The sequence below is a fragment of the Paroedura picta genome, chromosome 2 (genome assembly GCF_049243985.1).
Source record: "Paroedura picta isolate Pp20150507F chromosome 2, Ppicta_v3.0, whole genome shotgun sequence".
In the NCBI taxonomy this organism is placed as follows: domain Eukaryota; kingdom Metazoa; phylum Chordata; class Lepidosauria; order Squamata; family Gekkonidae; genus Paroedura; species Paroedura picta.
Window position 1 is genome coordinate 5588973 of NC_135370.1, and position 26779 is coordinate 5615751.

General features: G+C 47.0%; 1 protein-coding gene across 1 annotated transcript in view; it reads right to left on the reverse strand.

Annotated features, from left to right (window-relative positions):
* Positions 1–3103: 3103 nt before the first annotated feature.
* The window catches only part of IDH1 (isocitrate dehydrogenase (NADP(+)) 1), a 40513-nt gene continuing 16837 nt past the window's right edge, over positions 3104–26779 (reverse strand). The window contains exons 5-9 of the mRNA XM_077319272.1: positions 12677–12854; positions 7853–8004; positions 7545–7685; positions 4072–4234; positions 3104–3806 (exon numbers count right to left, since the gene is read on the reverse strand). Of these exons, the coding sequence (XP_077175387.1) occupies positions 3731–3806; positions 4072–4234; positions 7545–7685; positions 7853–8004; positions 12677–12854 (710 nt within the window). The 3' untranslated portion in view covers positions 3104–3730. The remainder of the gene's footprint in view (positions 3807–4071; positions 4235–7544; positions 7686–7852; positions 8005–12676; positions 12855–26779) is intronic.

Sequence of the window (26779 nt, forward strand, 5' to 3'; positions counted from 1 at the left end):
CTTCAAGTATTTAAAAGGCTGCCATATAGAGGATGGAGCAGAGTTGTTCTCTCTTTCCCCAGAGGGACAGACCAGAATGAATGGGATGAAATTAATTCAAAGGAAATTCCATCTAAACATCTGGAACAAGTTCCTGACGGTTTGAGTGGTTTCTCAGTGGAACAGGCTTCCTCGGGATGTGGTGGGTTCTCCAGCTTTGGAAATTTTTAAACAGAGGCTGGATAGCCATCTGACAGAGAGGCTAATTATGCAAAGGCTCAAGGGCGTGGCAAATGAGCGATAGGGTTGAGTGTTCCACATAGTGCAGGGGTTGGACTAGATGACCCATGGGTCCCTTCCAACTCTGTTATTCTATGATTTGCCATTCTGCTCTAGCAGTAGAGCCACGGATTTTGGAAATTTTGAAACAGAGGCTGGACAGCCATCAGATGAGGAAGCTGATTCTGTGAAGGTTCAAGGGTGTGGCAGGTTACAGTAGATGAGTGAGAGGGTTGTGAGTGTCCTGCATAGTGCAGGGGGTTGGACTAGATGACCCAGGAGGTCCATTCGAAACTCTATGATTTTGTGGTGCTGTATCTAGTCAGTACTGTTCTACATGTAGTTTAAATCCATGGCTATGGTTCCCATCCTCTGCTCCCAGCAGCCCTCTTCCAAGAAAGCCATCATGTCACCTTTCATGGGTGGACTTTGAGTCTTGAAACTATTATGTCAGGCTCAGGGGCTGCTTGGCAGCATTTCTTCTGCCTGAGTGGGGAGAGAAAGAAGGGCATCTGCTTCCGTTTTGCATGTGAGTGGGCCCAAAGCAGCAACGAAGCCTGCAGGATCTGGTCTTCTCAAGCAGTCTCCCTTCCAAGTACTAACCAAGCCCAAGCCTGCTGTTTCCAAGATCTAATTAGATCAGGCATGTTCAGGGAGGTGTGGCCACAGACGGGAAGACAGCCTACTTTGCCTCCCTTCTAGGTGCAACTTTACCTTCCCTTGGAGCTATTTTTCTTTTCCTTTCCTGTTTTTTTGGGGGAGGGTAGCTCTGGGTTCCTTTATCTGAAGTGTACATGAGCCAAACCATTGGTTTGTGAAGAAGGGGAGTAGGAAATGGTTCTTATACTCCTTTTCTCTACCAGGAGACTCAAACGGCTTACAATTGTCTTCTCTTCCTTTCCCCACAAGAGGCACCTGTGAGATAGATGAGGCTGAGAGAGCTCTGCTTGGTCAGAACAGCACTATCTGGGCTGTGATTAGTCCAAGGTCACCCAGCTGGCTGTATGTGGAGGAGCAGGGAATCAAACCCAGCTCACCAGATTAGAAGCCACCATTTCTGTTGAAATAGTTCATGATCTCACCACAATTGTTGGTGGCTTTAATAGATAACCCCACCATATACAAATAGCCATGTAAGGATAATTCTGCTCTCAGAATAAGAAAAGCTCATATACTGGGATGGGGGCAAATACTTCCTAAAAGTACATCCCAGAGAAGACACAGGCATACTATAAGCTAACCAGCTTTTCAGTATTTTGCCTAAACCTATGTCGGATTGTCCCCAAAATCTGTGCTTTCTAGGATTCACACAACAGAGACTTATTTTCATGATTTCTGGATGTGAACAGGATGCTTGGAAAATATTGGCCAAGATACGGAAAGCCACAGGGTTACACTGACACTGAATAGAAGAGTTGACAGAGGCCATTTCTGCATCAGGAGATATACCTTGCTTTAGCCTTGCTTTGGATTTCCTTTGGATGCTGCGAGTTGACGCTAGCCTTTCCGCATTTTGGCTCTCCTCCCCTTATTTCCCAGGCTGAAATTCATTTTTCCTGCACAGAGTCCAACCAAGGCAAACTCCTCACAACCCCCCCCCCCACACACACACACTCGAACTGCACATGGCACGGCTTGTGTGTTCCCTGTTGGTGCTCCCACGAACTTCCTGTCTGCATTCCACCAAGGTCCCTGCTCTCCCCAGGATGTTAGTACTGAGCATGTGCATCACTCATGAAGCATGTGTGTGGACCACCACAGCTTGAGCAAAGTGAATGTGTCAGCTACTTCCAAAGTTTATTTATTATATTTATATACTGCCCTCCCCTGAGGCTCAGATAGTTTGAAAGACAGTTCAAACTATCCCTGGGAGGGGGCCCCCATAGTTCCTTGCGCAGCACAAGAAGCAGCACCAGTTGTTTTGTTAGGGACCCGCAAATCCTTAAACTGGTTCTCGTGCTGTGGGACCAGCAAATTCTTCAACCAGAGGCCTTGCAGAACAGAAAGCACTGACCTTCTCCATGAGGGTTTCATCAAACCCTGGAGTTTCTTGATGGCACTGGGTTTCCCAAAGGGGTGGGAGTTAATTTTAAAATATATTTTTTAAAATTTGTTAAGCGTTTATTGGGTGATATGACCATATGTAGTCATGTTGACCCATCTGCCCTTCCCAAAAAGACCAATGATAGGCCTGGGGCGGAGTGGGGGAAGGGGCCCTGGGTGGGTGCATACACAGATATGCTCCCAACAATATTCTGCATGATCGTGCCACTTCTGGGATTTCTCAAAGCCCGAAGAATGTTTCAGGGGTTTTTCAATGGTAAAAATGTTGAGAAAGGCTGCATTAAATAACTATCCAACTAGGGAGTATTTTGTTCAGTATGTACTTACTACTTCTCAGTCATTCTTGTTGAATAGATGGGTGACATTTCCCCATAGGAATTCTGCTTGGGTGATGTTACAGCCCTTGAACACAAATGAGGCTGCCTGATATCAAATCAGACCTCCAGGTCAGCACTGTCTGCTTAAACTTGGCAGTTTCTCTCCAGGGTGTCAGGTTGGGTGTCTTTTATGTGATCTGTTACCTGCTACTTAAACGGAAGACTGAAGCTAGGGTCTTCTGTATGCAAAGCAGATGCGCTACCAGTGATCCACAGCCCCACCTTTCTCTTGCAGGACTTGCATGATGTGTTTAATCCATCCCCACCAAAACCCACAGAAACCATTGACTGATTTGTAAATGACCCACCCCTTCTCTTACAGACACTGCCTTACTCAGCAGAGTAAGGCAGAAAATTCTACCCAACAGGATTTTGCAACTCAGAAACCACAGGAGAGGCAGGTGCTGGTTTCAGGAATTTATTCCGAAATCGATTACCCTTGTTCAGGTGGCTACTGAGAAACGGATTTGAGGAACTGCACCTCAAGTAACAATGCAGCTGAAGAGAAAAGGAAACTCCCTGCGCTTCCGGGTAAGATGTGATGAAAGGAATGGCCTGGCCCTTATCTTTTAAGATGCTTCCAAATAGGCCCACGAACACTTATCGACAGATCTGTTTGCAAAATTCACTAGAGGGTACGAGAGAAGTATTGTTGCTTCCATTGCTACAGTGGCCCATCGGTGGGTGACCTGGAGATGGTACAGGAATCTGCAATCTCTTGAACTTTAAAAAAGAAAACAAGAAAACTATCTCTTGAAAAGGGAGGGAAGAGGTTGACTGCCAGGTGGCCCAACCAACACCTTAATTTGTCAGGGAGGCTGTTGCTGTGGTTGCTCCATCAGCCTTTAAACAAACAAAACAGCATAGAAATCACTTGGGAGCCTAACATGTGAGACACTCCAGAGATGTTTCTATCTTCAGCTGGATTTCCCTTCAGACCACACAGTGTCACACCACCTGACCAAGGGACTCTTTCATCCGTTCGTAAAGCAAGTGACATGCATTTCCGAACGGTTGTTGAGACCAACTCTTCAAAGCTTTGCCTTCAGGTTTTCGGCAAGTTTGTCCAGGAACTCAAACGTGTTCAAGTAGTCAGCACGCTGCACGCTGAAGCAGGGAAAGATACACAAAGGCATAAATGTGGAGATTGTGTCGAGTTCAGAAAAACCCTCCAAACTATCAAAACTGGAAATCTCGAGGAAAGATTTCGGCATGCCTCATGGAGGTTATATGGAGCTGCATTTTTCTTAGTGCAGGCTTTTAAGCCCTGAGCGCTTGACATAGCTTTTACTAAAGCTTTTACTAAAGGAATACTTTCCTCCTGAGTTTTAAATGCCAGGTGTTCCTATTCCCCTCCTCCCTCCATACTTACTTCGGTAGCCCTTTGATGCAGGCAGCCAGATCTTTCGTCATGAAACCGGCCTCGATAGTCTCTACGCAAACCTCCTCCAGTGCGGTGGCAAAATTCTGCAGTCCTGCATTGTTATCCAACTTAGCTCTGTGGGCAAGACCTCTGGTCCAAGCAAAGATAGAGGCTGACAAACGGAGACAGACAGATTGAAAGATCAACCCACTATGGGAAGGACCACAAATGTTTGCCCAGGCTACCCCCCCCCTTGGGATCAAGCAAATCAATCAACCTCAATCTGCACATGTTGGATATCTATTATCATCTATCTGTATTCTTAAAACTCACCCTTCCTAGACGGTCAGGGCAGGTAACAACACAAGGTAACATAAAGTATAAAATCAGATAATGTAGCAGTAAAACCTTTTATATTTCAATCTGCCCCCAATTAGTTGAAAAGTCTAAGTTAGGAGAGGGCAGCTCCCCGAAAGCCAGTTCTTCTTTCAGTTTCCAGTGGTGAGGCTAGTATTCCTTGGTGATCCATCCGGCCTCGACTGTAGACCTGGTGGAACAATTTTGTTTTATAGGCCCTGAGGAACTGGTTAAGGTCACGCAGAGCCCTGGTCTCTCTTGGAGCCAGCTTGATGTAGTGGTTAAGAACAGTGGCTTCTAATTTGGTTTGATTCCCCACTACTCCACATGCAGCCAGCTGGGTGAATGTGAGCTAGAGACAGTCCTGTTAGAATCTGTTCTCACAGAGCTCTCTCAGCCCCACCTACCTCACAGGGTATCTGTTGGGGGGAGAAGAAGGGAAGGCGGTTATAAGCCACTTTGAGACTCCTTTGGACAGTGAAAAGAGGGTTATAAAAACCAACTCTTCTTCTTGGCAGAGCATTCCACCAGGCCGGGACCAAGGCTGAAAAGGCCTGGCCCTGGCTGAGGCCAGTCTCACCTCCTTTGGGCTGGGGATCTTCAGTAGATTTCCATCAGATGATCTTAAATTATTCATTTAGCCCTGCCAGCTCTGGGTTAGGAAATTTCTGGAGAACCTCAGAAGGGCCTGATGCTGCAATGCAACTCTCCCAAACAGCTATTTTCCCCAGGGGAACTGATCATTGTCATCTGGAGAGGAGTTGTAATTCTGACAGGTCTCCAGGGCTCACCTGGAGGTTGGCAACCCTACTTAGCCCTGCCAAACTTTTGAGTTACTTTCTCCTCAGCTTTCTGGAGGGGCAGGCCGCTGGCTTCCTCCCAGTTCTTCCCAAACCTTTCTCTGTAGTTTTTACAATTGTTTCTCCTTTCTTTCATACTCTGACCACTTAATGCCTTCTCCCTCTTGACGCAGCTGAATATGGAGCTTTGGCATCTCATAAACCGCTTACGCACTGGGAACTTCGCTGCCCCAGCTCCTATGAAGGAGCACAAATCAGGGCGGATGAGGGGCACCAGGCGAAATGCTTCCCCTGTGTGGGTGCAGGAAGAGGTGGGGCAACCTGCCATGACTAAAACTCCAGCCTGCAGCCTGGCATGAAAACTCTAGTGCGTAAACGGTCATAGAGATGCTGTTTAGAAAGTTCACTGCAAGGGAGCTGTGGATGGGATCACAGCCAGTAGAGGAGGGCATGATCCCATGAAAGGTGAGTAGCGGGGTACCTCAGGGCTCGGTGCTTGGCCCAGTACTTTTTAACATATTTATTAATGATCTAGATGAGGGGGGTGGAGGGACTACTCATCAAGTTTGCAGATGACACCAAATTGGGAGGACTGGCAAATACTCCAGAAGATAAGAGACAGAGTTCAACGAGATCTGAACACAATGGAAAAATGGGCAAATGAGAACAAGATGCAATTTAATAAAGATAAGTGTAAAGTTCTGCATCAGGGTCAGAAAAATGAAAAGCATGCCTACTGGATGGGGGATACGCTTCTAGGTAACACTGTGTGTGAACGAGACCTTGGGGTACTTGTGGATTGTAAACTAAACATGAGCAGGCAGTGTGATGCAGCAGTAAAAAAGGCAAATGCCATTTGGGGCTGTATCAACAGAGGCATTACATCAAAATCACAAGATGTCATAGTCCCATTGTATACGGCACTGGTCAGACCACACGTGGAGTACTGTGTGCAGTTCTGGAGGCCTCACTTCAAGAAGGACGTAGATAAAATTGAAAGGGTACAGAGGAGAGCAACGAAGATGATCTGGGGCCAAGGGACCAAGCCCTATGAAGATAGGTTGAGGGAATGTTCAGCCTGGAGAAAAGGAGGTTGAGAGGGGACATGATAGCCCTCTTTAAGTATTTGAAAGGTTGTCACTTGGAGGAGGGCAGGATGCTGTTTCTGTTGGCTGCAGAGGAGAGGACACGCAATAATGGGTTTAAACTTCAAGTACAACGATATAGGCTAGATATCAGGAAAAAAAATTTCACAGTCAGAGTAGTTCAGCAGTGGAATAGGCTGCCTAAGGAGATGGTGAGCTCCCCCTCGCTGGCAGTCTTCAAGCAAAGGTTGGATACACACTTTTCTTGGATGCTTTAGGATGCTTAGGGCTAATCCTGCGTTGAGCAGGGGGTTGGACTAGATGGCCTGTATGGCCCCTTCCAACTCTATGATTCTATGATTCTATGAAAGAGGTCTAGGGTTTGTTCACTTCTTTATTCCATCTGCTAAAAAACAATAATTTCTCCCTGTGATATATTTCAGAGTACATTTGGGGAGGACCTGTAAGCACCTGGCCCCCACCTGGTGGAATGAGCTCCAGGAAGAGCTAAGTACTCTGACAGAGCTATCAGTTTTGCAGGGCCTGCAAGATGGAATTCTTCCGCCAGGCGTTTGGTTGAGGCTGGGATAGGGAAGATCTATGGGGTACCTCCTCTAACCCCCTATTTCAACGTCTACCCTGAGGCTTGGGGATCAGGAGGAGAGTCTGTGGAATTAGGTTGGGATTTTTATGGGGTTAGCCTGAAACTATTCGCTTTTTAATGTTTTATTGGTTTAGGTTGTTGTAAGCCGCCGCAAGCCGGCTGGTCAGAGGGCGGCGACTAAATTTAATAATAAAAATTAATATTAATAAATAAAATAATAAACTGAAGCATTCCCCCCCCAAGTACATATTTTAATTTTCACATACTCCTTGGGCACAGCTGCACTGTCAACAACAGGAGGTCTATTCACAATGCTTCAACAGAGAAATACTGTTTCCATACTCCATGGTATTTCCATGCCTTGGATTCGATGGCTTTTCCCTCGGGCTCCCCTTAGATCTGTGGCAGGAGCAGCCCTCCACTGTGAAGCATGTTCCTCACTTGTTAGGTACTTTCCCGCTCCTCGAAAGACTTTGCCTTGCATGAGCGGCAGAGTCCAGAGGGACTGCGTTTCAGGGTGGAGGACCGCTTCCACAACTGTGGAGAGGAGCGTAAGTGGAAAGCAAGGCTACAAAGCAAACTTAAAGCATTTCATGTGGAGGCTTGATACTAGCAAGAAAGCAGGAGGGCTTGTACCAATAGGGTTGGTCGATGTTTCCTGGCCTTTTTGGTGTTGGCGATAGTGGCGGGTCACTGTGCCGTGCGCTGCTTCGGCTTCCACTGTTTTGCCATCGGGACATATCAGGACACTGGTCATCATTCCCAGGGACCCGTAACCTGGAAAGGGCAATCAAACAAGCATTGGCTTCCACTGAGTTTTAATAGTAGGACCTAGTCGGGTCCTTCTACATCACGGCTGCTGCCATTGCCTTACCTATCGCCATAGGAACACCAGTTAGCCAATCAAGTTAACAAAGCGTGGCAATACAAGGGGCAGATCGTACCTTGTGCAACCGAGTCAGACTGCACATCACCATCGTAGTTCTTGCAAGCCCAGATAAAACCTCCCTCAGATTTCAGTGCTTGGGCCACCATGTCGTCTATGAGCCGATGCTCGTACCAGATGTCTTTGGCTTCAAACTTTGACTTGTACTCCCTGGAAAATTAGAAGAAATGAATGTAATTCAGAGGGATTGTAGGGGGTACCTGAAGACTGAAAGAATAATGGAAAATAACTTACAGCTTGCATAAAGTGAAGGAAAATACAACATGGACTACAACAAAAGATTATGTACATGCCTATTCATCGCCCCCAAAAATCCAGACAGAAACTGCCTGTACCTTTCCTCTTGGTGTAGTGGCTAGGAGTGCAGACTTCTAATCTGGCAACCGGGTTTGATTCTGAAGGGGATTGGAAGCCGCTTTGAGACTCCTTCGAGTAGAGCAAAGCGGCATATAAGAACCAACTCTTCTTCTTCTTCAGTAATATCAGGGCTCTCTCAGCCTCACCTCTCTCACAGGGTGTTTGTTGCGGGGAAAGGAAGGGAAAGTGAATGTTAGCCGCTTTGAGACTCCTTCAGGACTCCATCTCATGCTGATGGAAAGGTATGATCTAGTAGGCATCACAGAAACTTGGTGGAATGATTCTCATGACTGGAATGTAATGGTGGATGGATATGAACTGTTCAGAAAAAACAGAATAGATCGAAGAGGTGGAGGAGTGGCACTGTATGTGAAGAAAGGGCTTACCTGTCAGGAAATTCTAGTGAAGGAGAGCATATCTACAGTGGAAAGCATCTGGGTGAAAATAAGCGAGGGGAAAACAAACAGTGTGGTGGTTGGTGTCTGCTACCGACCGCCTGACCAACGAGAGGATGTGGATGCTGCACTTTGTGAGCAGCTTGAGAAAATATCCAAACGGCAGGACCTTGTCATCATGGGTGACTTCAATTTCCCAAATGTGTGCTGGGAAACAAACTCTGCAAAGCGTCCTCAGTCATGCAAGTTTCTGACCTGCCTGGCTGACAATTTCATTTATCAAATGGTAGATGAACCCACAAGAGGTTCAGCCATACTGGACTTAATACTGACCAACAGGCAAGAGTTGGTGGATGAGGTGAAGGAGGTGGGGACCCTAGGGGGAAGTGACCATGTCCTCATAGAATTCCTTTTGAGATGGGGAGGCAAGGAAGCTTGTAGCCAGACACGGATGTTGGATTTTCGTAGGGCAAACTTTAATAAACTCAGAGACATGATGAGTGTCATACCATGGACGAGAATGCTGGAAGGGAAGGGAGCATGTGAAGGGTGGGCGCTACTCAAACAAGAGCTATTGCATGCTCAATCAATGACTATTCCAGAAATACGAAAACACCGCAGGAGCTCTAAGAAGCCTATTTGGATGAACAGAGAACTTCAAGAGGAACTAAGAAAGAAAAGGAAAATGTTCAGGAAATGGAGGGAAGGACAGAGCTCTAAAGAAGAGTACCTACAGGTTACTAGGCACTGTAGATCAATCATCAGAAAGGCCAAAGCTGAGAGTGAGCTAAGATTGGCCAGGGAAGCCCATTGTAACAAGAAAAGATTTTTCAGTTACGTGAGGAGCAAACGTAAAGTAAAGGAGGCAATAGGCCCGCTATTGGGTGCTGATGGACAAACTCTAACGAAAGATGCAGAGAAAGCAGAAAGGCTTAGTTCCTATTTTACATCTGTTTTTTCCCACAGGTCAAAGTGTTTAGGCACATCTAGAGATGGCTGTAGCCAAAGGATAGTGTCTGGGTGGCAGGTTAACATGGATAGAGAGGTGGTCGAGAGGCATTTAGCTGCACTGGATGAGTTCAAATCCCCTGGTCCAGATGAAATGCACCCGAGAGTACTCAAAGAACTTTCCAGAGAACTTGCACAGCCCTTATCCATCATCTTCGGAACCTCTTTAAGGACTGGAGATGTCCCGGAGGACTGGAAAAGAGCAAACGTTATTCCGATCTTCAAAAAAGGGAGAAAGGATGACCCGGGAAACTACAGACCAGTGAGTCTGACCTCTGTTGTGGGGAAGATAATGGAGCAGATATTAAAGGGAGCGATCTGCAAACATCTGGAGGACAATTTGGTGATCCAAGGAAGTCAGCATGGATTTGTCTCCAACAGGTCCTGCCAGACCAACCTAGTTTCCTTTTTTGACCAAGTAACAGGTTGCTGGATCGGGGAAATTTGGTTGATGTCATTTACTTGGATTTTAGTAAAGCTTCTGACAAGGTTCCCCATGATGTTGTGATGGATAAGTTGAAGGACTGCAATCTGGATTTTCAGATTGTTAGGTGGATAGGGAATTGGTTAGAGAACCGCACTCAAAGAGTTGTTGTCAATGGTGTTTCATCAGACTGGAGAGAGGTGAGTAGCGGGGTACCTCAGGGTTCGGTTCTCGGCCCGGTACTTTTTAACATATTTATTAATGATCTAGATGAGGGGGTGGAGGGACTACTCATCAAGTTTGCAGATGACACCAAATTGGGAGGACTGGCAAATACTCCGGAAGATAGAGACAGAGTTCAACGAGATCTGAACACAATGGAAAAATGGGCAAATAAGAACAAGATGCAATTTAATAAAGATAAGTGTAAAGTTCTGCATCTGGGCCAGAAAAATGAAAAGCATGCCTACTGGATGGGGGATACGCTTCTAGGTAGCACTGTGTGTGAACGAGACCTTGGGGTACTTGTGGATTGTAAACTAAACATGAGCAGGCAGTGTGATGCAGCAGTAAAAAAGGCAAATGCCATTTTGGGCTGTATCAACAGAGGCATCACATCAAAATCACAAGATGTCATAGTCCCATTGTATACGGCACTGGTCAGACCACACCTGGAGTACTGTGTGCAGTTCTGGAAGCCTCACTTCAAGAAGGACATCGATAAAATTGAAAGGGTACAGAGGAGAGCGACGAAGATGATCTGGGGCCAAGGGACCAAGCCCTATGAAGATAGGTTGAGGGACTTGGGAATGTTCAGCCTGGAGAAAAGGAGGTTGAGAGGGGACATGATAGCCCTCTTTAAGTATTTGAAAGGTTGTCACTTGGAGGAGGGCAGGATGCTGTTTCTGCTGGCTGCAGAGGAGAGGACACGCAGTAATGGGTTTAAACTTCAAGTACAACGATATAGGCTAGATATCAGGAAAAAGTTTTTCTCAGTCAGAGTCGTTCAGCAGTGGAATAGGCTGCCTAAGGAGGTGGTGAGCTCCCCCTCACTGGAAGTCTTCAAGCAAAGGTTGGATACACACTTTTCTTGGATGCTTTAGGATGCTTAGGGCTAATCCTGCGTTGAGCGGGGGGTTGGACTAGATGGCCTGTATGGCCCCTTCCAACTCTATGATTCTATGATTCTATGATTCTATGATTCAGGTAGAGAAAAGCGGCATATAAGAACCAACTCTTCTCCTTCTTCTTCTTCTCCTCCTTCTCCTCCTCCAATGTACAGGAGTCTAACAGCCCTTTTAGGAGCTCTTTGCAGGTTACAGGGCCCCCTGTAATAGGTTCGCTGCTTGCATATTATGCTAGGCTAAAAAAGGCCTAAGCTAGGAGTAAACTAACTATACTCTACATATCTTGTCTCAAATAAATGCGAGATTTCTAGAATATTCGACCAACATATGTGTGTAAGTTCATTTTTTCTTGAATGCATTATTAGAAGAAGAAGAGTTGGTTCTTATATGCCCCTTTTCTCTACCCGAAGGAGTTTCAAAGTGGCTTACAGTCGCCTTCCCTTTCCTCTCCCTATAACAGACACCGTGTGAGGTGGGTGAGGCTGAGAGAGCCCTGATATTCCTGCTGGGTCAGAACAGCTTTATCAGTGCTGTGGCGAGGCCAAGGTCACCCAGAAGGCTGCATGTGGGGGAGCGCAGAATTGAACCCGGCTCGCCAGATTAGAAGTCCGCATTCCTAACCACTACACCAAACCACTACACACAAAGGAACTGATTACATGATTTCTTTTTCTTTCCCTTAATAAAGATCAAATTGTTTAGCAATTAATTATGTCAAATGTGGCAAAAAGGATCATATATGGTCATGTTGACCCCGACCCCAAATGACCAATGAGGAGGGAGTGGGAATTGGAGGGGCCCCGGGTGAGCATATATACTGCTATGCTTCCCAACCATGTTCTGCACGATTGTGACATTTCTGGGATTTCTTGAATCCCGAATAATGTTTCAGGGGTTTCTCATTGCTAAAAAAAATGAGAAAGGCCAGGTGAAACTGTCCAACTAGGATCTGGGAAATAAAGGTTTGAATCCCTACTATGCCCTTCAAGTTTGCAAGAACTCAGACCAGTTTTCTACTCTCAACCTAAACCTACCTTACAGGGTAGTTGTGAGAGCATAATGGAGGAGAGGAGAAAGGTGTTATCCACTTTGTGAGAAAGGCAGGGCACAGAATAAAATTTAAAAGCTCTCTCACTAACTCAAATATTCAGTTTCCAACCAGTTGCCAGTGTAAACTGAGAAACAGAAGTTCTACAAGGTGGACAAATCAATTCACCTCCCATTGGCCTTGAGGGAAAAGGGGGAGGCTTGGCGATTCAAGAAGGGGCTGTTCAGGAGTCAGCAAGAAAGGGGATGGGGATGATGATGATGTGATTATATGGGATTTATAAATGGCCCCTCCCTGCAAAGGCTCAGGGTGGTGCACAACATGTTAAAATTGACATAAAACAGATTCAGTGAAATCATATACAATAAAAACATTTAAGACAGTCATTCTAGTGCTCCGCTGTTCTCCCAATTAACCCTAAAACTAGCCTATGTTATTAAGGTAGCAAAATGTTATTGATTACTTCTCATAGATCTCCTGAAAAATGTCTTTAAACCGGCCGTCGTATTTCTTCAAAATAGTATTTTTGGTGCTCATGTACAGGGGCCAGCCTTTCGACAGTGCCATCTGGAAGGAGCTGTGAGCAAAATCCTTGATTGACTGGTCAAGATTGAACATCCCCAGAGCCACCCCTCCACACTCTGTACAGCAGAAAGAGTAAAAGGAAACAAGATTCAGATACAAACAAACTTGGTTTTGAACAGCACAATAATCCATGTGACGTACATGTCCATACACACGCCCTTATCTGGCAGTTTAAATATGCAAAGGATCACAGCACTGGCTGCTTAAAGAATATGTAGCTTTATTGAGAACTGAAATGACTGTAAAGGGAGAGGAGAGAGCTAGTCCTAGCAGTCTAACTGACTAGTTGTTCTCTTCTGTTGCTCTGGAGGCAATCAGAGAAGAAACAAAGGAGCTGAAAGTCTCCAAATCAATCGACTTTCAACTGTGACGTAGAAAGAGACTATTAGACATGATTGATAAATGTAAGTCATATGAACTTCAGTTACTGTGTGAGGCAAACAGTTAAAGGAAAGTAAACAATAGGAAAAAGGCCATTCCCTGAGGGTCCTGCTTGTGGCATTCTCAGAGGCACTTTTGGTCATATTTGTTAAGGCTGTTTTGATATTTTTTTCATGGGAACACACATTCATATCTACGGACATTTCTAGTCACAAGCCATTAAGAGCTGAGTGAGGGCAAATTACAAGACAGAGGGCCTCCTATTGAAAACTTTTCAGTTTCCTACATCTATGTAAAAGGTAAAGGTAAAGGTATCCCCTGTGCAAGCACCGAGTCATGTCTGACCCTTAGGGTGATGCCCTCCAGCATTTTCATGGCAGACTCAATACGGGGTGGTTTGCCAGTGCCTTCCCCAGTCATTACCGTTTACCCCCCAGCAAGCTGGGTACTCATTTTACCGACCTCGGGAGGATGGAAGGCTGAGTCAACCTTGAGCCGGCTGCTGGGATTGAACTCCCAGCCTTATGGGCAAAGCTTTCAGACGGCTGCCTTACCACTCTGCGCCACAAGAGGCACATCTATGTAGCATCACTTTAAAAAGTAGCATCAGTCTGTCTGACTCAGAAGCTTCCTTTTTTTGGATCTTGTCTCTATGACATGACAGGCCTTTCAAGGTAGCCATACTGGCTTCACCTTGTCAAAACAAACAGAATCCCACTCTGAACAGTTTTGCAGGGCCTGCAAAAGGGAGCTCCTCCACCAGGCACTTGGTTGAGGTCGACCTAAACCATCGCTTCCAATTGGCCCCCTAGCCCTCCCCTACTACGACTGTTATGAATCTATCCAACATACTGGGTCTCAGTAAGAGTTGAGCTGAGGCTCCTTGTAGTTCCACCATTCCTTAATGTTGTTGTTATGTTAATGCTATTGTTGTTATTTACCTTGAGCATTCAGGGAGGGCGGTATATAAATATAAATACAACAAATACAACAGCAACAACACTCATTTAAAGATCTTAATACTGAAATGTCATATTTTGTCAGAGATGTAAATGTCCTTCAAATGTAACAGAGAAAGTAAAATTCGTGGAAGAGTGGCACTGTATGTGAGGAAAGGGCTTACCTGTCAGGAAATTCTAGTGAAGGAGAGCATATCTACAGTGGAAAGCATCTGGGAGAAAATAAGCGAGGGGAAAACAAACAGTGTGGTGGTTGGTGTCTGCCACTGACCGCCTGAACAACGAGAGGATGTGGATGCTGCACTTTGTGAGCAGCTTGAGAAAATATCCAAGCGGCAGGACCTTGTCATCATGTGTGACTTCAATTTCCCAGATGTGTGCTGGGAAACAAACTCTGCAAAGCGTCCTCAGTCATGCAACTTTCTGACCTGCCTGGCTGACAATTTCATTTATCAAATGGTAGATGAACCCACAAGAGGTTCAGCCATACTGGACTTAATACTGACCAACAGGCAAGAGTTGGCGGATGAGGTGAAGGAGGTGGGGACCCTAGGGGGAAGTGACCATGTCCTCATAGAATTCCTTTTGAGATGGGGAGGGAAGGAAGCTTGTAGCCAGACGCGGATGTTGGATTTTCGTAGGGCAAACTTTAATAAACTCAGAGACATGATGAGTGTCATACCATGGACGAGAATGCTGGAACTGAAGGGAGCATGTGAAGGGTGGGCGCTACTCAAACAAGAGCTATTGCATGCTCAATCAATGACTATCTCAGAAAGAAGAAAAGACTGCAGGAGCTCTAAGAAGCCTATTTGGATGAACAGAGACCTTCAAGAGGAACTAAGAAAGAAAAGGGAATGGAGGGAAGGACAGAGCTCTAAAGAAGAGTACCTACAGGTTACTAGGCACTGTAGATCAATAATCAGAATGGCCAAAGCTGAGAGTGAGCTAAGATTGGCCAGGGATGCCCACTGTAACAAGAAAAGATTTTTCAGTTATGTGAGGAGCAAACGTAAAGTAAAGTAGGCAATAGGCCCACTGTTGGGTGCGGATGGACAAACTCTAGCGGAGGATGCAGAGGAAGCAGAAAGGCTCAGCGCCTATTTTACATCTGTTTTTTCCCCAAAGATCAAAGGGTTTAGGCACATCTAGAGATGGCAGTAGCCAAGAGACAGTGTCTGGGTGGCAGGTTGACATGGACAGAGAGGTGCTGGAGAGGCATTTAGCTGCACTGGATGAGTTCAAATCCCCTGGGCCGGATGAAATGCACCCAAGAATGCTCAAAGATCTTCCCGGAGAACTTGCAGAACCCTTGTCCATCATCTTCGGGACCTCTTTAAGGACTGGAGATGTCCCGGAGTACTGGAAGAGAGCAAACGTTATTCCGATCTTCAAAAAAGGGAGGAAGGACGACCCGGGAAACTATAGACCAGTGAGTCTGACCTCTGTTGTGGGTAAGATAATGGAGCAGATATTAAAGGGAGCGATCTGCAAACATCTGGAGGACAATTTGATGATTCAAGGAAGTCAGCATGGATATGTCTCCAACAGGTCCTGTCAGACCAACCTGGTTTCCTTTTTTGACCAAGTTTGCTGGATCATGGAAATTTGGTTGATGTCGTTTACTTGGATTTTAGTAAAGCTTTTGATAAGGTTCCCCATGATATTCTGATGGATAAATTGAAGGACTGTAATCTGGATTTTCAGATAGTTAGGTGGATAGGGAATTGGTTAAGCGATCCCCAACCTGTGGGCCGCGGACCACATGTGGTCCTTCGACTAATTGGAGGTGGGCCCCGAAGGACGCCTTCTTCCCCCCCCTTTACTTCATCCCCCCCAGCCCTTTACAACACACTTCAATGTTGTGGCGTGTCTGTATCTTATTTTGAAGGGATGTTTAAACATTACCATAGCAATCAGAGAGCGCTAGGGCAGTGGTTGAGAGTAGAGGAGTAAACTACCCCCCCCACACACCGGGCCTCAGTAAAAGGCGTTGAGTGGTCCCCGGTGATAAAAAGGTTGGGGACCACTGGGTTAGAGAACCGCACTCAAAGAGTTGTTGTCAATGGTGTTTCATCAGACTGGAGGGAGGTGAGTAGCGGGGTTACCTTAGGGCTCGGTGCTCGGTCCGGTACTTTTTAACATATTTATTAATGATCTAGATGAGGGGGTGGAAGGACTACTCATCAAGTTTGCAGACGGCACCAGATTGGGAGCACTGGCAAATACTCCAGAAGATAGAGACAGAGTTCAACAAGATCTGAACACAATGGAAAAATGGGCAAATGAGAACAAGACGCAATTTAATAAAGATAAGTGTAAAGTTCTGCATCTGGGTCAGAAAAATGAAAAGCATGCCTACTGGATGGGGGATACGCTTCTAGGTAACACAGTGTGTGAACGAGACCTTGGGGTACTGTGAAATTTTTCACAGTCAGAGTACAGCAGTGGAATAGGCTGCCTAAGGAGGTGGTGAGCTCCACCTCACTGGCCGTCTTCAAGCAAAGGTTGGATACACACTTTTCTTGGATGCTTTAGGATGCTTAGGGCTAATACTGCGTTGAGCAGGGGGTTGGACTAGATGGCCTGTATGGCCCCTTCCAACTCTATGATTCTGTGATTCTATGAAATGTTACTTTAGAGACAACTGTTGGGATTGGTGAAGTTCATTGGTCTTATTGCCTGTTGCTCTGAACTCATTCAGTAGAGCAGGGGTAGTCAACCTGTGGTCCTCCAGATGTTCATGGACTACAATTCCCACAAGTCCCTGCCAGCATTTGCTGGCAGGGGCTCATGGGAATTGTAGTCCATGAACATCTGGAGGACCACAGGTTGACTACCCCTGCAGTAGAGTGTTCTGCCAGGCCAGGGCTGGAAAAACCCTGGCCCTGGCTGAGGCCAATTTGATCTCCTTGGGGCCTTTACTGTCATCTCATAAGCATTCAAAAACATCTTATGAGGTGTTCTTGAAGGCTTGCTGCGATTTTCCTGCCAGACTTGCTCTAACTGTCTCAGTTCCTGTTTCTGTTCATCCAGCTCCAGGGTACACCGTGGAGCTGGCTTAGGACAAGTGCAGAGAGGGTGTTGAGGAGAAATCTGATCGATAGGTTCAGAAAGACTCCTGCGCCAGGCCTCCACTGGCTCATCTTCTGAGTTCCAAGCGAACCGCCAATTCCTTTTGGTAACTCCATCCAAACAAAATATATAGGAATTGTCCAGGCTATTCCAAATCAATAATGAATGTTTTAATTTTTAATTTTTATAATGATTCAAAACTTTGTAAAATATCCAAAACCATAACAAATAAATCACAACCAAAACCGGTTCCTAGGTAAACAATACCCCATTTTCCCAAACTTCCTCAGTGATTGTGATCCTTCATAATATTTTCTTAATGTCTTCACTGGCCTAGCTAATTAGGACATAAAAGCATGATGAGCTGAGAGCCCATGTGATAATTAATATGGAGCAGTGAAGATATTAAGAAAATATCATCTTCTGAGTTGCCATGGGGCATCGGATCCCATAGAGCATTCCGGAACCTTTCGGATCCATGAGTTTCCTTGGGCGAGTAGAAATCTGCTCTCCACGTATATGGGGAGGGAGCAGGACACTGATTCGAACCTGGATTTCCCTGATTCTAGTCTAACACTTTAACCACCACACATCTGGATACTCTGATTCTTTGTGAGGGGATGATATATTAGACAGTTCAACAACAACCAATGCCTTTTTGGAACAAAGGTGAGCGAGGATGTTGACAAGTTAAACAAGACCTTTCACCGAAAGACATGACTGACTTTTAATCATTTACCATCTAAAAGCTCATGTAGCTCATGACAGAAAATTGCTCAGGTAACGTAACAGCCTTATGTGGACATTGAAGCCATATTGAAGGCTTAGGAAAATGGAGCGTAATGTCAGACACTCTCCGGAGCAAGCCAATATTCTCTCCTCCATATGAAACATGGAAGAAACTAATACTGTCTTGCCTTACAAGTTTCTGGGAGTTCCTCTCATGTTTCTGAAAAGTGGCTGACCAAAACTGAGTTAGCTGGGAATGAAGGCCAGAACCTCCCTGGGTTGAACAGATTCCAATGAGTTGCTGGCCACCACTTGACACGGTTGGGACACAGCCTACAACTGTTCATTCATGGCCAGAATGCAAACCGAATACAGCAGAACTGCCCAGACAACTTTTAAAGGGCCATACTAAAGCTGTCCATTTTTCTCCCATGCAACTGAATACAACGCCTTTCTTACACAGCTACGCTAATGCGTATAACCATACATTGTACACCAATTCCCTTTCCTCATCAATATTCAGAGGCAGGGCTGAGGAAAGGCATTTAATTCACAGTTCTTATGAATGGAATCTCTTGTTTGCACAGACAAAAGTTGGCTCTGTTAATCCACACGGATTAATCCTAGCAACCTTTTCAAGCCGTGGAGTGAAGGAGTGGAGAAGCTTGATGTGACAAAGTCAGCTCTGTCTCCACTGCCTAAAAACACACGTGGCCACCACATTGGATAAATAAAGACGGCCCATGTGCTCGGACCTCTCAGCTCTTCGGAACAGGAGCTGACAAATCTCCACTCTGCCATGAAGCTTGAGGCATTATGCCTATTCCCTACGACAATCTCACAGGGTTGCTGTGAGGATAAAAAATGGGTGAAGAAAAACCCTGATCTCTTTTAAGGAAAGGCAGAGCAAGAACCAGTTCGGTGTAGTGATTAAAAGTGATGGCTTCTAATCTGGCAAGCTGGGCTTGATTCCCTGCTTCTCCATATGGAGCCAACAGGGTGACCTTGGGCCAGTCACAGCCCTGATAATGCTGTTCTTTCTCTCTCAGAGCATTCTCTCTCAGAGCTCTCTCAGCCTTACCTACCTTCATAGGGTGTCTGTTGTGGAGAGAGGAAGGGAAGGGAATTGGAAGCTGCTTTGAGACTCCTTCAGGTAGTCTCTTAGACCAGTGGTCCCCAACCCGCGGGCCACGAAGGCCTTGACGCCAGGCCGCGGCTCCTTCTTCCCTCCCCACCCCGAAGCGAAAAGCTCGCCAGGCCGCGAGCAAATCGGCCGCCAAAGCGGCCGATTAGCTCGCGGCCCGGCAAGCTTCTCGCTTCAGGGGGGGGGGAGGGAAGAGAAGCACGCCGAGCCGCAAGCTAATCGGCCGCTTTGGCGGCCGATTTGCTGGCGGCCCGGAGGGGCTGGGAGGGGAAGCCATGGCCGCCGGCATGGTGGTGGCGCAAACGCGCATGTGCGGACTGCCACGCACGTGTGTTTGCGCTTGCGCTGGGGCTGCTGCGCGTGCGTGGGCCCCCAGGCCGCCCTCTCCCCGGACTACGGAGCAGCGGTCCGCAGCGTGCGCAAGCTTGTGGACCGCTGTCTTAGACCGTTTATGCACTGGGAACTTCACTGCTCCAGCTCCTGTGCAGGAGCACAAATCGGGGGCGGATGAAGTACACCAGGCCAAATGCTCCCCCATGTGGGTACAGGAAGAGGGGGGGCAAACTGCCACGACTAAAACTCCAGCCTGCATCACAGTATGAAACCTCCAGTGCATAATCGGTCTTACAGAGAACTCTCTGTAATTACCACAATGTACCCACTATTCTCCACTAGGTACCCACATGGAGTGAACCTAAAGACATTTTTTTTAATGCATACAAAACACAGCTCCATCCTAAGCATTTATACCTTTCTAAACCCATGGACAGAATGGATGGCTTAGGATTCCGCTGTGAGGCAATGAAAGAAAATGCCACTGTGAATCTACCTTGCATATCACTTTTTAAAATACATGTCAATCCAAGATTTCACAATCTCTAAAACCAGTTTCACAACCGGTTGTGTGACTCTCAAGCATTTTTGGATCATCTGGATTCTCAGGCTATGCCCTGGCCTCTGGCGTCAGACGAGACAGAGGATGGCAGAGTGCCCACAGCTTACAAAACCGGGGATTCCAAAGAGACTTCCTTTACTCCTGGTCAGCAGCTAGCTTTATGGAAAGGCCACTCAGAGGAAGCACAGCTGCCCTTGATCCCAAATCCCAAATGAGTATTGGTTTTTATACTTTGTTTTTCACTGCCCAAAGGAATCTCAGAGTGGCTTAAGATTGCCTTCCCTTCCTGTTTCCACAACAGACACCCTGTGAAGTAGACACAGCTGAGAGAAACTGCTCAGTGGGAACAGCTCTATCAGAACTGTGACCAGCACAAGATCACCCTGCTGGCTGCATATAGAGGAGTGGGGAATCAAACCTGGCTCACCAGATTCGAAGCCTTACTCCTAACCACTACACCAAGCTAGCTCTAGAATAGGTGGCTAGCAAAGGTGTCACACAGCCACAAATTCCCCTTTCTTATTTGGCAACTGGGACAGGGCAGGTGTGGAGATCTAAAAGACAGAGACAGATCCACCTTCCTCCAGTTACTCATGCCTAGTGTAAGGTTTCGGTCCCCTTTATTCGATGTCTAGGCCTTCACTTTCACATGGGCTAATTCATGAATAATCCACTTTAGCCACTGTTTGCAAGTGGATTTTGCCATTTCACACAGTGAAATCCAGTTGCAAAGTGCATGGAAAGTGTATGTGAAAGATTAATGGTGCTATTTGTGCAATGGCTGAACTATTAGTATTATTTACTAGACAACTCAGACAACTGAGAGCACGTGGAGAGAGCTACTGGGGAGAGTTGCTGCTGACCAGGTGAGGCTATTGTGCTGCAGGGTGAGGTGATTGCTGGGTAATTGTTGGGAGGATTAAAAAGGGCTGCTCCTCGCCAGAGCCTTTGGCACGAGCCGAAGGGTGAGAGACAAAGGGCTCTTGGCCTGTGGCTCTTAGCCGAGCAATTAGAATCAGGAGATTATATCAGTAGATTATATTTCCCTAGTACTTGAACTGCCTAGACATGGACCTCCAGGACACTCATCCCATCATCTGCAGTGAGTGTGACATGATTGCTTTCCTCCCAGAAGACAAGATGGACTACAGCTGCCCCAAGTGTAAACTGGTAAGACTTTTGGAGAAAAAGATTAGGGGATTAGAAAACAGAATTATTACTCTGACCCAAAGTAAGAAAGGGGAGGAGTTCATAGACCAGAGCCCTGCAACTTGGAATAAAGACAATACAACCAGTCCTGAAGAGGATAAGGGGATTGACCTCATTACGAAGCCTCTGCAGACAGTTCGGAAAAAGACTCAACGGTGAAGAGCGAGACAGTTCTCGGGGCCTTTGGAGCTCCAGAATAGATCTCAGGCCCTTGCAGAGGAGGTGCAAGGGTCAACAAGGGAAGAGGTCCCAAAACAAAGTCTAAGACAAAGGGAAGAGGCCACGGAGACAGAAGGAAATGGAGTTGAGAAGAAAAAAAAAAGGAGAGTACTGGTAATTGGAGACTCCCTGCTAAGAGGAATGGATCGCCATGTGGCTGGGCCTGACCCCCTAACCCGAGAGGTATGTTGCTTGCCAGTGGCGAAAATTAAAGATGTTTCAGAACAGCTGCCCAAACTCCTCAAATCTACGGATTGCTACCCACTTGTGATGGTCCATGTGGGAACGAATGACATGTCCCTGAATACCATCGCTCCTATTTAAAAAGACTATCAAGATCTGGGGAGGAAGCTCAAGCAAATGGGGGCACAAGTGGTATTCTCTTCAATCTTGCCTGTCAAGGGAAGAGGAATGCTTCGGGAGAGGAAGATAATGGAGGTGAATCACTGGCCAGCTCATAGGGAACCAAAAGTAAAAGGATTCAGATGTCTTTATACTAACGCCCGAAGCATGGGCAATAAAAAGGAAGAGCTGGAACTTCTCATGCTGATGGAAAGGTATGATCTAGTAGGCATCACAGAAACTTGGTGGAATGATTCTCATGACTGGAATGTAATGGTGGATGGATATGAACTGTTCAGAAAAAACAGAATAGATCGAAGAGGTGGAGGAGTGGCACTGTATGTGATGAAAGGGCTTACCTGTCAGGAAATTCTAGTGAAGGAGAGCATATCTACAGTGGAAAGCATCTGGGTGAAAATAAGCGAGGGGAGAACAAAGAGTGTGGTGGTTGGTGTCTGCTACCGACCGCCTGACCAATGAGAGGATGTGGATGCTGCACAAACTCTGCGAAGCATCCTCAGTCATGCAAGTTTCTGACCTGCCTGGCTGACAATTTCATTTATCAAATGGTAGATGAACCCACAAGAGGTTCAGCCATACTGGACTTAATACTGAACAACAGGCAAGAGTTGGTGGATGAGGTGAAGGAGGTGGGGAACCTAGGGGGAAGTGACCAGGTCCTCAAAGAATTCCTTTTGAGATGGGGAGCCAAGGAAGCTTGTAGCCAGACGCAGATGTTGGATTTTCGTAGGGCAAACTTTAAAAAACTCAGAGACATGATGAGTGTCATACCATGGACGAGAATGCTGGAAGGGAAGGGAGCATGTGAAGGGTGGGCGCTACTCAAACAAGAGCTATTGCATGCTCAATCAATCACTATCCCAGAAAGACGAAAAAACTGCAGGAGCTCTAAGAAGCCTATTTGGATGAACAGAGAACTTCAAGAGGAACTAAGAAAGAAAAGGAAAATGTTCAGGAAATGGAGGGAAGGACAGAGCTCTAAAGAAGAGTACCTACAGGTTACTAGGCACTGTAGATCAATAATCAGAAAGGCCAAAGCTGAGAGTGAGCTAAGATTGGCCAGGGAAGCCCATTGTAACAAGAAAAGATTTTTCAGTTATGTGAGGAGCAAACGTAAAGTAAAGTAGGCAATAGGCCCACTGTTGGGTGCGGATGGACAAACTCTAACGGTGGATGCAAAGAAAGCAGAAAGGCTTAGTGCCTATTTTACATCTGTTTTTTTCCCACAGGTCAAAGTGTTTAGGCACATCTAGAGATGGCCGTAGCCAAAGGATAGTGTCTGGGTGGCAGGTTGTCGAGAGGTTGGCAGGTTGTCGAGAGGTTGTCGAGAGGCATTTAGCTGCACTGGATGAGTTCAAATCCGATCTTCAAAAAAGGGAGGAAGGATGACCCGGGAAACTACAGACCAGTAAGTCTGACCAAGCCCTATGAAGATAGGTTGAGGGAATATTCAGCCTGGAGAAAAGGAGGTTGAGAGGGGACATGATAGCCCTCTTTAAGTATTTGAAAGGTTGTCACTTGGAAGAGGGCAGAGTAGTTCAGCAGTGGAATAGGCTGCCTAAGGAAGTGGTGAGCTCCCCCTCACTGGCAGTCTTCGAGCAAAGGTTGGATACACACTTTTCTTGGATGCTTTAGGATGCTTAGGGCTAATCCTGCGTTGAGCAGGGGGTTGGACTAGGGGCCTGTATGGCCCCTCCCAACTCTATGATTCTATGATTCAATGATTCTAAATTTATATGCCGCCCTTCCAACATGGCTCAGGGCAGTATACAAAATAATTTAAAATTAACAATAATTAAAATGAGCAAAATGCATCAAGAGATTAAAAAAACATATAAAAACATAAGTATCAGATCAGTAGCACAGAGCAATCCCATTAATAATGATATTTAGGTCTAATTCCCACATTTTTAAATTGTTTGTGATATTGATTGTTCGTGATCTAATAATCTTTAACCAGTCCTGTGGAGCGGATTAAATAAAAGGGTAAGGGCTCCTGGGGAGGAGTTAGGGTGGGACCTGTCTGGGATAAAAACTTGGAGGGGCCCAATCAGGAGCCATGAAGCGGCTCCTGATTGGGCCCCTCTGAGTGCCACTCGGGGGCCAAGTGGCCAATTGGGAGGTGCGTGTAGCGCGCCTCCCTATTGGCCACTTGGCCCGCCCTGGACTGCCCAGATGGTTCGCCGCTGGGAAAGGAGCAGGGCTCCCTTCCTGCCGCTGGAACATTGCCCTTGCCTGCAGAGAGGCCGCCCACCAAAGGAGTGCGTCTGTCGCGTCGCCAACGCCGCAGCCCTGCTCCTTTCCACCAACCCAGCTCACTGACTCGCCAGCACCGTCCGGGGGCCCTTGCGGAGCCTCCCCACAGCCCTCCTCCCCAGGATATGCTTTCCGCTTGGACCGCCACCACTGCGACCAGCCGCCTGCCAGGAGGCGCCAGGCCGTGGTGTCGCTGGACAGTGGTGTCGCTGGACAGTACCCCTCAACCCGGCACTACGTGAACGGTAAGCGTACCCACCGAACACCCCCCAAACCCCCCCGCTTGGTGCCACTTCCCATCCTCCAAACACCCCCCCACACCCATTCCCACGCATCGCCGACCCGCACCCCCACCCTCCATTCGCTACGCCTGTCCGCCCCCTCGGCCAACCTTGCCCCTACCATACCCGTCCAGTCGCCTACCCCTTTGCCGCATGTCCCGGCCACGCCGCGGACAGGCCGCACGACCTGCCCAGCTGCCGCCCCTCACTCACACTGAACCACACATGCGCGGAGCTCCATGCATGCCTGGTTCCTGTCCCCTATTCCCTCCCCCCCTGCTCCGCCCCGCCGACACACTAGGCATGTGCCGACCAACGCTCTCAGGTATGCACCACCACGGGGTGGCAGCCCAGCCAGTGCCCACCGGCCAGCCTCCGCTGCGGGGGCACCCTTGCCCAGCCGGAGAGCCGGCCAAACCCCCACGCTACACCAGCTAGCCCCCGCTGTATTCACAGCACAGTGGGCTTAATTTCTAGTATCTTTAACCGCTCCTGCGGAGCAGATTAAATAAAAGGGCAAGGGCTGTTGCGGAGGAGTTAGGGCAGGACCTGTCCGGGATAAAAACTCGGAGAGGGGCAAGCAGGAGCCGTGAAGCTCCTTTCCCGTTGACGGACCATCGCCCTTCCCTCCCCATAAGGACTCCCCGCAGGCCTGGTGCCTTGCCGAAGACCAGGCCCTCCCGCGCCGTTCCCACCCTGACCACGATGCTCCTTCCCCGGCTGCCGCCGGTCGCCCCCGAGCACCAGCCCACGACTTGCCGCTGGCCACTTAGACGCTACCCGACATGTCCTGGGCCTTCGCCGCCACCGCCAATCCCAGGCCCCGAGGATTGCTGACTGCCGCGACGATGGCCCAGCGAGCGGACACACCGCTGCCGAACGCCTCTGCCCCCAGCTCTACGCCTGCCCAGCTCAACATGGCCGCCCGCCGCCGCGCCGCACAACATGACCGCCCGTCCCCAGGCCGCAGCCCCGCCGACCACGCCCACACTCCAAGACGCCTGAAAGATGCTGTCCCCGCTGCGACCGCGCCCTCAGGAGCCGAAAGGTAAAAGCCTGCCTCAACCCCAGCCCCGCAGAAGCCTACCGGACTCGGGAGGGAAATGCTTCTGCAGCCCCATCCACGCCGACGCCAGCCTCACACAGCCGCCCCCGCCCACGCTGAAGCCTTCCGCAGTCGCCGGGGGGGGGGGAGCCCTTTAGCGCCCATTTTATTACTATATAAAATGGGCTTTTAATCTAGTCTTATATAATTTTGATACTAGTTTCCCTTCTAGAGAGCCAGTTTGGTGTAGTGGTTAGGAGTGCGGACTTCTAATCTGGCATGCCGGGTTCGATTCTGCACTTCCCCACATGCAGCCAGCTGGGTGACCTTGGGCTCGCCACAGCACTGATAAAACTGTTCTGACCGGGCAGTGACATCAGCGCTCTCTCAGCCTCACCCACCCCACAGGGTGTCTGTTGTGGGGAGAGGAATGGGAAGGCGACTGTAAGCCGCTTTGAGCCTCCTTTGGGTAGGGAAAAGCGGCATATAAGAACCAACTCTTCTTCTTCTTCTTCTTCTTCTATTTTATCTATGTTTTCAAAATCCATTTATGGCCAATTGGCTTTCCCTCTGGAAAATGTCTTTCATGCCTTAATATCTCACTAACCTTTGATAATTTTGTACGTATATTTTTAAGAAAAAGGTCTTTACAAAGGTCTCCTATAATGTCTAATCCATAACTTTTAAATGCTAAAAATTTTGGATGGCAAAGGTTCTTTTTCCATTTTTTCCACACAAGAATCAGGCTATGAAGAGTAAACAATGAGTTTATATTTAAATTTTTACCAACGATCGTGACAAATAATACTTGGGGACCTCCTATTTTCTCCAAAGTATAATTATCCAAATTTGAGCTGTTAATTTTCCTTGAGAAAGATAGGAATGGAATAAAATGATATGCATCATAATATATTGAAATATTTCGGATTCCCCAACCTCCTTCTTTTACTGAATGGTATCTCAATAATTTTGCTGTTCTCGGTTTCCTAGATCCAAAAATCTATTTGTATTTGCCATTTCCTTAAGATCTTATCTGAAAGATGCCAAGGTATTTATAAAATAAATATAATTTTGGGATAATAAATATTTAACCCATGCGATTCAAGTGAATATCTCACTATACTGTTTTGCCCAAATCTAATTGTATTTGTCTCCACAATGGTTTATAATTATATTGGTATATCTTATTCAAATTTTTAGTAATTGTCATACCAAGATATTTGAAACTTTTATGAACTAATGGGATATTTAATTTCTGAGAAGCCTCTAGCTGTATTTTAGGAATAATATAACTACATAAATTATCTTTAGCCCTGAAATTTGACTAAAATGTTGAAATTCTTCACTTCTCAGCCTTTTGGCTAAGATCATGTGTACTGTAGCCATTTAAGCCAATATCAAGGAAAGTCCAGGAACATTCTATGA